The sequence below is a fragment of the Theropithecus gelada genome, chromosome 4, assembly GCF_003255815.1.
Source record: "Theropithecus gelada isolate Dixy chromosome 4, Tgel_1.0, whole genome shotgun sequence".
NCBI lineage: Eukaryota > Metazoa > Chordata > Mammalia > Primates > Cercopithecidae > Theropithecus > Theropithecus gelada.
Window position 1 is genome coordinate 45,816,811 of NC_037671.1, and position 12,137 is coordinate 45,828,947.

Consider the following 12,137-nt stretch of genomic DNA (forward strand, 5'->3'; position numbering starts at 1 on the left):
TAGCCCTGTGGAATGTCCTCCCAATACTCGGGCTCCACTGGGGATGGGAGAGTCTTTCCTGCCCTGGGATATTCTTCCTCAAGCTCTGCCAATCTCTCCTCTCTGCCCCCAAATTCTGGGGATATTTTAGTCCTTCCCTATTCTCTATCTTAGGCCTTCCCCTCCACCCCACCTCCCCCAGGGCTGCCCACCAACCCCTTTTCTGTCAGACTCTGCCCTGGCCCAATCAGCGTCCTTCTCCCAGGCACCAGTAACTTTCTTCAATGCTACACCCACGGGCCGGATCCTAAACCGCTTCTCCTCTGACGTGGCCTGTGTGGATGACAGCCTGCCCTTCATCCTCAACATCCTCCTGGCCAACGCGGCAGGCCTGCTGGGGCTCCTGGCCGTGCTGGGCTCTGGCCTGCCCTGGCTGCTGCTGCTGCTGCCGCCTTTGAGCATCATCTACTATCACGTGCAGCGCCACTACAGGGCCTCCTCACGGGAGCTGCGGCGCCTGGGCAGCCTCACCCTGTCTCCACTCTATACCCATCTGGCTGATACCTTAGCTGGCCTCTCTGTGCTCCGGGCCACAGGGGCCACCTACAGGTGTGTGAACCAGAGCCCAGGGGGATGAGGTGTTGAGGGGAGAGGAAAAGAGAGACCCCTGAGAAGAGGAATATGCAGGGTATGGTTGGTTCAGCCCTCCTGGGGACAAGGGGTGGGGAAGGAGGAAAGCAACAGAAGAAGGACATAGGGAGGCAGAGCAGACACCCACTTTGAAAGAGCACACTGGCATCTGCAGCCCTGCGGGAGGCCTGTGGGTATATAGATCAGCTGCCAAGAAGGAACTGCCCAAGAGGGCCTTCCCTGTGGAGGCCCTGAGGCTGGGTGGCTCAGGGCAGCAGTGGAGTGGCCGGCCTCACATCTATCTGGCCTTCCCTAGGTTTGAGGAGGAGAACCAGCGACTCCTTGAGCTAAACCAGAGGTGCCAGTTTGCCACCAGTGCCACAATGCAGTGGCTGGACATTCGGCTACAGCTCATGGGGGCAGCAGTGGTCAGCGCTATCGCAGGCATTGCCCTGGTGCAGCACCAGCAGGGCCTTGCTAACCCAGGTGCCACCCAGGACCCCTCACCCCTACCTCACCCGCAAGTTGGTCCACCCTTCTCCCAGATCTCTCCCTGCACTGTCCCCCCAACATTTTTGCCTCCCACCCAGGGTTCCTTGTGAGGATGTATCATGATTATCATCATCACCCCCGTTTGGAGTTGAGTGACAGTCCCCAGGTGGTGGTGGCGGCTCGGGGACTAGAATGAGTTTTCTGAGCTGCTGGTCTCAGTCCCTTTCCTGCTTTCACCCCGTCCCCACCACACTGCCCCAGCCCACTTCAGTATCCCACATGCCATCCCTCCCAGCTTCTCCATGCCCACCCTGTGCCCTGCATCCAGCCTCCTGTGCTCCAGGCTAGGTCCTGTCACCCTCCTGCTTCTCTGTTGCTTCCTTTTTTTTTTTTTTTTGAGATGGAGTCTTGCTCTGTTGCCCAGGCTGGAGTACAGTGGCACGATCTCAGCCCACTGCAACCTCTTCCTCTTCCTCCCAGGTTCAAGCGATTCTCCTGCCTCAGCCTCCTGAGTAGCTGGGATTATAGGCACGCACCACCACGCCTGGCTAATTTTTGTATTTTTAGTAGAGACAGGTTTCACCATGTTGGCTAGGCTGGTCTCAAACTCCTTACCTTGTGATCCACCCGCCTCGGCCTCCCAAAGTGCTGGGATTACAGACGTGAGCCACCGCGCCCAGCCTCTGTTGCTTCCTTTAAATGCCCGCAGTCCACAGCTTGGGGAGTCTCCCATACACATCCCAGTGTCCAAGCTCTCCCAGCAGCTGTTATCCTCTCCCCCAGGGCTGGTGGGCCTGTCGCTGTCTTATGCCCTGTCCCTGACGGGCCTGCTCTCGGGCCTGGTGAGCAGCTTCACACAGACGGAGGCCATGCTGGTAAGCGTTGAGCGGCTGGAAGAGTACTCCTGTGACCTGCCCCAGGAACCCCAGGGCCAGCCACTGCAGGTAGGCCTGTACCCCGACCCCAGGCCAAAGCTCTGGAACCCTGAAAGCCCCAGCCTCCCCCACAATTTCTTTCTTTTTACCCACCCATCTTTCTCAGCTCCCATAACCTCTCTTCATGATGACCAAAATTCTTCACCATGTCCCTTCTTCCCCATCTCTTATTCTCTCACCTTTCCTCTCACACTGTTCATTTCTCATTATTCTCCCCTCCTCACCATTGCTCCTCATCTCCCCCATCTCCCTCTTCCCCTCTATCTCCCACCCATGGACTCCACCAGTTGGGCACCGGCTGGCTGACCCAGGGGGGCGTGGAGTTCCAGGACGTGGTGTTGGCGTACCGGCCAGGGCTGCCGAATGCCCTGGATGGAGTGACCTTCTGCGTGCAGCCTGGAGAGAAGTTGGGCATCGTGGGCCGCACGGGCTCCGGCAAGTCCTCCCTGTTGTTGGTGCTCTTCCGGCTGCTAGAGCCCAGTTCAGGGCGAGTGCTGCTGGATGGCGTGGACATCAGCCAGCTGGAGCTGGCCCAGCTCAGGTCTGGAGGAGATGGACTTGGGAGGGGGAAGGGGGAACCAGAACTACTAGCACTTAGAGGAGGGCACAGCTAGGAAGGCTTTATATAAACTCAGGGCAACTAGGGCTGATCAAGGGGCTGAAACGGAGGACAGGATGAGCAGGCGAGGACAGAGAACTCCTAGTGCCCAGGTCCAGATTCATGGCTGGTGATCTCAAGGTTGTCCTTGCCCTGACCCTTTCCAGCTGCATCTTTCTTGTACTTCCCACCACACATCCTCCACTCTTGTGCCCCAAGATACTGATCCCTTGAGCCCTCAGGCTCAGCAGGCAGTGCTTCGGACAGCTTGAGACCTGAGCCAGTTGCCCTTGGCTTCAGGTGGCCCCACTGGAGGGTATACATCCCTTCTCTACCCTCAGGTCAACCTAATATCATTTTCTGTGAGTACAGTGACATGGAAAAGGTAGGGAAGCTGTATCCTAAAGCCCTAGGCCTGCCTCTTCTGCCTTCTCTTCTAAGCTGTGGTGGCCCTACCTTATAACTCTACCATGTCTTCAGGACCCAATTACAGGCCCACTCCAACCTTGAAGTGTCACCTGCCCTTTCATTCGCTCTGGTCATTCCCTGCGTAGCCACTGCTGCCCCTGGAGTCAGTGCCACACAGTTTAGCCCATTTGTTTTCTCTGGTTTGTGTGTGTACACCTCCGTGAAATGTAGGCTCCTTGAGGACAGAGTCCAGCCTTTGGTTTCTTTGGTATTGCTTATAGCATTGGCACAGTTCTAGGTACCCAGCTACTAGCGGATCATTTGGTGGGGAGCAGAGTGGGGTTATGTTCAGGTCTCATCCCCGGGCTTTCGTGGAGGTGCTAGTGCTGTAGTCAGAAACTGAGCTGGGAGCAGAAGTGGCTACATCTCCAACCGCTGGACTCCATGTCATTGTCCCACAGATCCCAGCTGGCTATCATCCCCCAGGAGCCCTTTTTGTTCAGTGGGACTGTTCGAGAAAACCTGGATCCCCGGGGCCTACATAAGGACAGGGCCTTGTGGCAGGCCCTGGAGCAGTGCCACCTGAGTGAGGTGATTACCTCCATGGGTGAGTGCTGGACCCTTACCCTAGAGCAAGAAGGGGGCAGGGAGGGCCTGGGCCCTGCAGTGAAGATGCTTTCCTTGCAGGTGGTCTGGATGGTGAGCTAGGTGAGGGGGGCCGGAGCTTATCTCTTGGGCAGAGGCAGCTGTTGTGTCTGGCCAGGGCTCTCCTCACAGATGCCAAGGTAAGGTGAGAGAAAGAGACAATAGAGAGGGCCAGGAAGGAGGCGGGGGGCAAGGGGGTGGGGAGGTGGAGTCCGGAGAGGTTTTAGGGGACCAAGTTCATTTTCCTATTAGAGCTAAAAGTGTGGTAGGGGCTGTTGCTTGGGCCAGGCCCAGCCCACCCTACAGCCTCTCCTTTGTTATCCCCTACCGCATTCCCATATTCCAGATCCTGTGTATTGATGAGGCCACAGCAAGTGTGGACCAGAAGACAGACCAGCTGCTCCAGCAGACCATCTGCAAACGCTTTGCCAACAAGACAGTGCTGACCATTGCCCATAGGTGTGCAAACACCCAGTGACAGCCTAATCAGGGACTGTGGTAGCATGCACCCAGAGCCTCCATTGCTTTCAGGGACCCCAGTGGTCAGGGCCTTAGAGATTCTGCCCCCCAAATCTCAGCTCTTCCTTCTCCAGGTACTGCCTAGGGCCCTTTATAGCACATTATCTGAGGGACTTTGCAGTCCCTTCCCCAGCACCAAGCCAGGGGCTAAAGCCTGTGGGGACAGACCTGTGGTGTCCCGAGGGGAGAGGAGGGGAAGCAGGTCAGTGTTCTCACTTAGGTCATTGTCCCTTATCCCTTACACTGACCATCTTCCCCATCACAGGCTCAACACGATCCTGAACTCAGACCGGGTGCTGGTGCTACAAGCGGGGAGAGTGGTAGAGCTGGACTCCCCGGCCACCCTGCGCAACCAGCCCCACTCGCTATTCCAGCAGCTGCTGCAGAGCAGCCAGCAGGGAGTCCCCGCCTCACTCGGAGGTCGCTGAGCTCCATCCCACACCCTGCAGTGTTCTCCCCTCTCTCTGATCCCGGCCAGGCCTGTATAGAGGTGCTGGCTGCTTGTTTACATTCTCCTCTGGGGCTCTACCTCTCCACACTTCCCCAGAAGGGAAAAGGGCACCCTGGGTTACTCTTTGGAAATCACTCCTTGGTGGGCAGCATCCTGAGGCTTCCCCAGAACCAGGCCTCTGCTCTGGCCCTCTTGCATCTGGAACGCCAGGTGGGTTTTTCTGGCATAGGAGCCCACTTGCATTTTCATAGTTTTATTTGATAAAATCCCATCTTACATTCTGTGTATTAAAAAAATAATATTTCTGGTGTGAGGCTGAGGTCTCCTCTGTGTGTGTACCCAAGCTGAAGGGTGGTGAGAAAGGACCACTCCAGTCTGAGGGGTGGAAGAGGTGAGGAAGGGGGCCGGAAAGCCCCCACCTCCATCACAGTGCTGTGGTCTTTCCAGGCTCAGGGGGCAAGTCAGGTGGCAGGGGGAGCCCTGCCGGCAGCATGCTAACCTGACACTCCTGGTCCTGGCATGCTGGAGCATAGTGTGGGGCAGGGTAGCAACAGGGTCCAGGGGGGCAGACACCCCGGCGCCAGGCCCTCAGGGTCAGCAACACAGTAGCCAGAACCAGGGCAGCAGTGAGGGCCCCAAACACCACCAGGGCTACCAAGCTAGGCTCACCTAGCCCAGCCTCTTGCCTCCGCACCACCTCCTTCACTGAGATCCGCAGCAGACCAGCCCCCGCACTGTGGGGGGCTGGCCCCGTGGCAGGTACCACCACAGCTGAGGTGGGCCCTAGAGGGGTGTCCACTGTGGTTGGGGGGTGTGGGACAGGTAAGACAAGCTCACAAGTCTTGCCACCATAGCCACTGGGGCAGAGACAGTCGAAGTCATGGACACGGTCCCGACAGCGGGCCCCTCTCTGGCATGGGTGGCTGGCACAGTCATCCAGGTTGATGGTGCAGAAGCGTCCAGCAAAGCCCTCAGGACAGAGGCAGGAGAAGCGGTTTATGCCATCAAGGCAGGTGGCACCATTAGCACAAGGCCGCATCAGGCAGTCATCCACGTTCACCTCACAGCGGGCACCCACAAAGCCCACCAAGCAGCGGCATGTGAAGTTGAGGGCAAAGCCCTGGTCATCCTGGCACTGCCCGCCATTGCGGCATGGGGAGCTGCAGTAGGGGTGGGAGAGGACATGAAAGCAACTTAACACCTGTAGGGTAGCCCAGGTCCGTATCCTGACCTCTGCTCACCATGTCACCTTGGGCGACACTCTCCGAGCCTCAAATACCTCATTTTATTTTTTATTTATTTATTTTTGAGACAGAGTCTCGCTGTGTCGCCCAGGCTGGAGCACAGTGGCGCGATCTCAGCTCACTGCAAGCTCCGCCTCCCAGGTTCACGCCATTCTCCTGCCTCAGCCTCCTGAGTAGCTGGGACTACAGGTGCCTGCCACCACGCCCGGCTAATTTTTTGTATTTTTAGTAGAGACGGGGTTTCACTGTATTAGCCAGGATGGTCTTGATCTCCTGACCTCGTGATCCGCCCGCCTCGGCCTCCCAAAGTGCTGGGATTACAGGCGTGAGCCACTGCGTCCGGCCAAATACCTCATTTTAAAAATGAGAATAAAAATAGTACCCAGCTTCCCTAATTGTGAGGGTTAAGTGAAATAATCAATATCAAGCAGTTAGCACAGGGCCCAGCCGGAAGGCAAGGCTCAGGATAAGTGTGCTATTATTATCCTTGCAGGCTTCTGGGCCTGATGTGGAAATGAGGACAAGTCCAGCCCTGCAGGCTGTTTCCTCATCCCTACTGTGACGCAGAAGGGTACAGGCCAATGTTCAGGAGAGGATGAGGGGAGACCCAGGCCCCTCAACCTCCCCACACCCACCCTCCCCAACCAGAGCAGTCACACATTTGTTACCTCTCTAGCTCCTATAGATTGTTGAAGAAATGGCTCAGAAGGTACAAGAAAAGAGTGGAGAAACCCAGAACTAGGAACACTTTGGCATGCAGGGGTTTTATCTGAGTGTCCCTGTGTGGTCTGACCCTCAGTCCCCTACCCTCCCAACAGTCCTGCCTCTTTTCTCATCCCATCACCAGGTTCTGGTCTAACCTTCCACTCACCCCGAGGGCCCAGCACTCACCCTGCCTGTTCACAGGGTCCAGCCTTGCGCTCGCAGTCACGCCCATGGAAGCCTGGTAGGCACACACAATGGTACTCACCGCCCCCGTCATACATGCACTGGCCTCCATTCTGGCAGGGGGACTGCGTGGTACAGATATGTTCATCTGGAGAAGGGACAGGAAAGGCTCTGGGATAACCCCTCCCATCTGGTCCCCAGACCAGACTTGTCCACGCCTTCCAGGCCTCAGGTTCTATGGGTGTGGCTATACTACAAACCGAGCCCAGGCTGGTGTGGTATACTAGGGAGAGACAACAACACTGAATTTGGAGTCAGGAGGCTCCTGGCCCTGGCTCTCAGTCTGTCTCAAACTGACCTTGGGCTGGGTACAGTGGCTCATGTCTATAATCTCAGCACTTTGGAAGACCAAGGTAGGCAGATGGCTTGAGGTCAGGAGTTCAAGACCAGCCTGGCCAACATGGCAAAACCCCATCTCTACTAAAAATACAAACATTAGGCCGGTGCAGTGGCTCACACCTATAATTCCAGCACTTTGGGAGGCCGAGGCAGATGGATCACTTGAGGTCAGGAGTTCAAGACCAGCCTGGCCAACATGGTGAAACCGTATCTCTACTAAAAATACAAAAATTTGCCAAAGTGGCGGGTGCCTGTAATCCCAGCTACTTGGGAGGCTAAGGCACGAGAATTGCTTGAACCTGGGAGGCAGAGGTTACAGTGAGCTGAGATCGCACCACTGCACTCTAGCCTGGGTGACAGAGTGAGACTCCATCAAAAAACAAACAAAAACACAAACCTGACTTTGAGCAGGTTATAGCTCTGCTGTGGGCCTTAGTTTCCTGATCTGTAAAATGAGTACAATTTTTAGCAGCTGTGTTTCCTACCCCATGGGGTTATGTTGAGGATCAATTCAGACAACACATAAAAAGTCTAAGATAAAAAAAATGATAAAATACCATGTATTTGAGGATTTGACAAGGACACAATAGGCACTCAATAAATACTGATGGCTGTTCCCCTAAAAACCTGGGGTTCCCAACCAACAACTACCCTTCCTCCCCCCTACCTTTGTCACAGAACTTGCCTGCCCAGCCACTGTGGCAGATGCACTGCCATGGCTGGTGGCAGGTACCATGCTGGCAGCCAGGCATCCTCACACAGCGCTCACAGTGCAGCCCCTCCCAGCCCGGGTCACACCTGATGGGGAGAAACACAGGGTCAGCGTTCTGGCTTGTGGATATGAAGAAATGGAGGAGACAGAACCAGAGCTTCTAGAAACCAAGAGGACATATGACAGCCCCTAAGGGAAAGCAGACCTGTCCCAGGTAGGTGTAGGACTGTGCAAGGTCATAGGACACATATATGGAATCAGACCATCAGACACCAGCTCTCAAACCCTGGTTCTGTATTTTAACCTGAGCCTCAGTCTTCTCATCTGTAAATTGGGTATACACCTTGCAGGGTTGAGTAGAGGAAGAAATAAGATGTCTATAAATGCCTCCAGTACCCCTCCTGGCATGTCTGAGGTGCTCACAAACATTTAAAGAAGAATGACCTTGAAAGGCCATCAGGGCTGGGTGCAGTGGCTCACGCCTGTAATCCCAGCACTTTGGGAGGTCGAGGCGGGTGGATCACTTGAGGTCAGGAGCTCAAGACTAGCCTGGCCAACTGGGTGAAACCCCGTCTCTACAAAAAAATACAAAATATTACCCGGGCATGGTGGTGCGCGTCTGTAATCCATTATTGAGGAGGCTGAGGCAGGGGAATCACTTGAACACAAGAGGCAGAGGCTGCAGTGAGCTGCAATCGCACCACTGCACTCCAGCCTGGGCAACAAAGCGAGGCTCCGTCTCAAAAACAAAACAAAACAAACAAAAAAAAGTCATCAAGACTATCCTCCCACCATGATTCCAGGGCAAACGCTTGACCCATATTTTAAAAGCCTTCCAGGGATGAAGAGTTTCAAAGACCCCCAGCCAATTGAACTGCCTGCCCCATCAGCTCATTTCCTTATGTCCACTTTCCTCCTGCTACAGAATGTGCCCAATCTCCACTCTCCACCCCAGTGAGTCAACTACTCAAACTCATCAAGGAAGATACTCTTTCATTGTAAGTGTTTCTCCCCAGCAACTCTCCCTGCAGCATTTCTTTTCCAGGCTAAACAATTTCCCTTTCTCTCTTTCCTTTATCTTTCCATTTCCTCATGGCACCCAATCCCCAAGCTCTCTAAAGCTTTAGGTCTCTCTCCCTGTATCTTGAGGAGCAATGGTTCGGACAATCCCTGGATCAGATTTGGGAGATTAAAGAAGTGGGGAAATAAAAACTGGAAGAAGCAAGAAAGCTGAGGTAAAGGGGAAATGGGGGCTAGCCAGTCAGCCATGGGAGTGATGAGGCATGAAGAGTAGAGTGTGAAGCCCCTAGACACTCTGTTGTGCATGTGAAGGGCTTGGAAATGGGTACCAAAGGGTTTGGGGGCACGTGCTCAGGACAGGTACCTGCAAGAGCCGTCAGGTGCACAGCAGCCGTGGGCCAGGTCACAGTGGGAGCTGCAGTCATCGGCTGCAAGAGATTGATGTGGGAGGGGTGAGTCTGAGTCAGGGCACAGCTCGCTGGGATGCGGGACTCAGGAGAGGATTGGGGTTCCGGTAACTGAGTGGACTCAGCCCTAGGGCAGGACATAACACAGAAACCCATCCCATTCCAAAGAGGCAACCTGGTCTTCCTTGCCTCGCGGGTCGGAGCGACTGCAGTGCCGTCTCCGGCCGGCAGAGGTCAACGTGCAAGCGAGGACGGCTGTACAGGGCCGCGACTGGAGCCCGGTGGACGCGCTCACCTCGGACAGGCTGACCGGGAGCCCCCAGAATGCACAACAGGCACACAAGATGCAGGCAGCGGCAGCCGCTGGGCATGGTCAGCGCCGGCACCAGGGGGGACGGACGGATGGACGGCCGGACGCGTGAACACCTGTGGGACGGCACCAGTTGGGAGGCGGTCAGACGCGGAGATAGCGGCACGGATACGGGTTCCAAGTGACAGGAGCCGCCGAAGGAGAGGAGCGCCGGGACAGAAGAAGGGGATGGGGGTAGCGGGAGGGTGGGGGCAGGGAAGGGTTGAGCAGGCGAGGAGCGCGAGAAGAGCGAAGACAGGAACCCGGGAGCCAGGTCTGCAAGAAGGAGGCGAAAGATGGGCAGCGTGGAGCGAGGCCAGGCGCGGGAATGGCTGGGGCTGGGATCGCAGTCAGGACAGAGGGGTCTGCGGGATGGGGACAGCGCCAAGAGGCGGCCTCGAGCACCGAGGGAACGCGGGGGCCGGAGGGAGGGACGGTTCCCGGCAGCGAGCAGTCTCCGCCCCACAGCTCCGACAGCCCCCCCACCACTCTCTCCCACGTCCCCTTCCTATCTCCGCCGCGCTGGGCTCGGCGGCAGCGCGGGGCCTGGAATCCCCACCGCACCCGTAGCCCCGCGCGCCCTGTCCCCTCAGTCCTCACCTCCGGCGGGGAGGTGCCGCGCCCCGGGGCGCAGAGCGAGGCGGGATCCGACGGGCGCCGCCGAGGGGCCGTGGGGGAGTGCGGGGCCGCCCCTAGCTGGCCGCGGGGCCGGGCGCCGAAGCGGCTGCCATACGAGCCGAGCGCTCAGGAATCTGGGGCTCCAGGCGACCCCGAGCGGCGGCGGCGGCGGCTCCTCGCGCGCGCTTAGGCCCCCTGCCAGGGGCGGAGCCCGCCCCCGCCCCCCCCCCTCCCGCGACGCACGGCGCACACCTAGCACCCGGCGCTCCCCGGGGCCCCGGCTCTTCGCGGCCACCCAACGCCCCGGACCCAGCTTCCTTCCACGAGAGGAGGAAATCTTGAGTCTCAATTGGAGCAAACTATTAAGCCAGAGGCGCGCGACCCCGTTATTCTCCCATCTCCCATGCCCACTTTCCCGACCAGCGCTCCGCGGCCCACGCCCCAGCCCTGCCCTAGCCTGTCCGCCGCTCATCACGCTTCTCATATAGATTCATGCACACGCAGGCAATCGCTCCCCTCCCTCCGCCTGTCACCAGCCCACGCCTCCCCGCTTGTAAAGCCTTCATCACCGGCTTCATCTGTGTGCTCCTCTGGTCCTCCTCGCCCTCCGCTTCTTCCTGTCCATGTCGCCGTCTCCAGCCTTCCAAGATCAACCTATCCCTATATAAATATAACCCGATCCATCCACCCACCCACACCCTGGCCCTACCCCCACCACCCTTCCCTCCCTCAAGTCTCAGCCCTTCCACCGCATTCCTTTTTGTGACTGCATCCGAGAATCCTTTCTGGACTGGGAATGTACCTGACTGTAAATGTGAGCACAAAACCCCCTCCACCGCCGAGTTCCTTCTCCCGTACCCTATCACGTTCGTCCTTGGCCTCAGGCTAATCCTCAACTGCCCAAACCTGGAGCTCAGATTGAGAGTAACGGAGGGGGTGTGGGGAAAGGCTGTCCTCCAGGCCTCTTTGCCGCCCCTGGCTAATGGCTCAGAGACACATTTCAAGACAAGGACCCAGCCAAGCGCGGTGGGCTCACGCCTGTAATCCCAGCACTTTGCGAGGCTGAGGCGGACGGATCACCTGAGGTCAGGAGTTCGAGACCAGCCTGGGCAACATGGTGAAACCTGTCTCTATTAAAAATACAGAAATTAGCCAGGCGTGGTGGCACGCGCCTGTAATTCCAGCTACTCGGAAGGCTGAGGCAGGAGAATCGCTTGAGAACCTGGGAGGCAGAGGTTGCAGTTAGCCGAGATCGCGCCACTGCATTCCAGCTTGGGGGACAGAGCAAAACTCCTACCCCCACCCCCACCCCACCCCCACACACACAAAAAGACAAGGACCCAAAACATAATATCTAGTTTGTGGATATTACAACAGGGCAGAGGTCAGGAACGCTAGCGTCCATCTCTAGTCCTTCAGATTGAGATTTCACCATCTTTAAATTCAAAACATTGGAAGGAGCAGTCCCTAGTCCGTGCAGAGCAGCTTCCCACCTTCACATAGCCACCTCCACAGGCACAGAGCCCCTGGACTCATTTTTCCTGCAGTCTCATTGGACATAACACTCACACCCACACAGCTCCCTAGCTGGCCTCCTCTCAACTGTGATCGCCTCTTCCCTGAAAAGCTCTCTGAATTTGAGTAATGACATGGCTCTACCATTCATTTTGTTTAAACACATTTTTTTTTCGGTAAAAAATTGCAAACAACCTATAATTCAAAAATTACTGTAGGCAAATAAATTATGCCACATCAACACTATGTGACTGTTAAAAATACTTTTTTTTTTTGACGTCTAAAGATGTTCAAAAAAGCTAAGGATATGTAAAGTGGAGTGGGGGAA

At 56.4% G+C, this 12,137-nt stretch overlaps 2 protein-coding genes across 6 annotated transcripts in view; one reads left to right on the forward strand and one right to left on the reverse strand.

Moving 5' to 3' along the window:
• Window positions 1–4,971, forward strand: part of ABCC10 (ATP binding cassette subfamily C member 10) — a 24,658-nt gene extending 19,687 nt beyond the window's left edge. For both annotated transcript variants that reach the window (XM_025384300.1, XM_025384301.1), the window contains exons 15-22: window positions 245–588; window positions 926–1,095; window positions 1,885–2,045; window positions 2,324–2,577; window positions 3,504–3,649; window positions 3,730–3,827; window positions 4,034–4,146; window positions 4,472–4,971. In XM_025384300.1, the coding sequence (XP_025240085.1) occupies window positions 245–588; window positions 926–1,095; window positions 1,885–2,045; window positions 2,324–2,577; window positions 3,504–3,649; window positions 3,730–3,827; window positions 4,034–4,146; window positions 4,472–4,634 (1,449 nt within the window). In that variant the 3' untranslated portion in view covers window positions 4,635–4,971. The remainder of the gene's footprint in view (window positions 1–244; window positions 589–925; window positions 1,096–1,884; window positions 2,046–2,323; window positions 2,578–3,503; window positions 3,650–3,729; window positions 3,828–4,033; window positions 4,147–4,471) is intronic.
• Window positions 4,895–11,509, reverse strand: DLK2 (delta like non-canonical Notch ligand 2). 4 transcript variants are annotated; one of them, XM_025384307.1, is made up of 6 exons: window positions 10,864–11,509; window positions 9,623–9,753; window positions 9,285–9,348; window positions 7,874–7,986; window positions 6,793–6,844; window positions 4,895–5,817 (listed from the first exon to the last, which is right to left on the reverse strand). In XM_025384307.1, the coding sequence occupies exons 2-6, from the start codon at window positions 9,696–9,698 to the stop codon at window positions 5,082–5,084; spliced, it is 1,041 nt and encodes a 346-aa protein (XP_025240092.1). In that variant the 5' UTR covers window positions 9,699–9,753; window positions 10,864–11,509; the 3' UTR covers window positions 4,895–5,081. The 4 variants fall into 4 exon arrangements, with proteins under 4 accessions (XP_025240092.1, XP_025240090.1, XP_025240091.1 ...); XM_025384305.1 differs by having other exon boundaries at window positions 6,793–6,937; window positions 7,856–7,986; XM_025384306.1 differs by lacking the exon at window positions 10,864–11,509 and adding an exon at window positions 10,277–10,506 and having other exon boundaries at window positions 6,793–6,937.
• Between the last annotated feature and the right edge of the window lie 628 nt (window positions 11,510–12,137).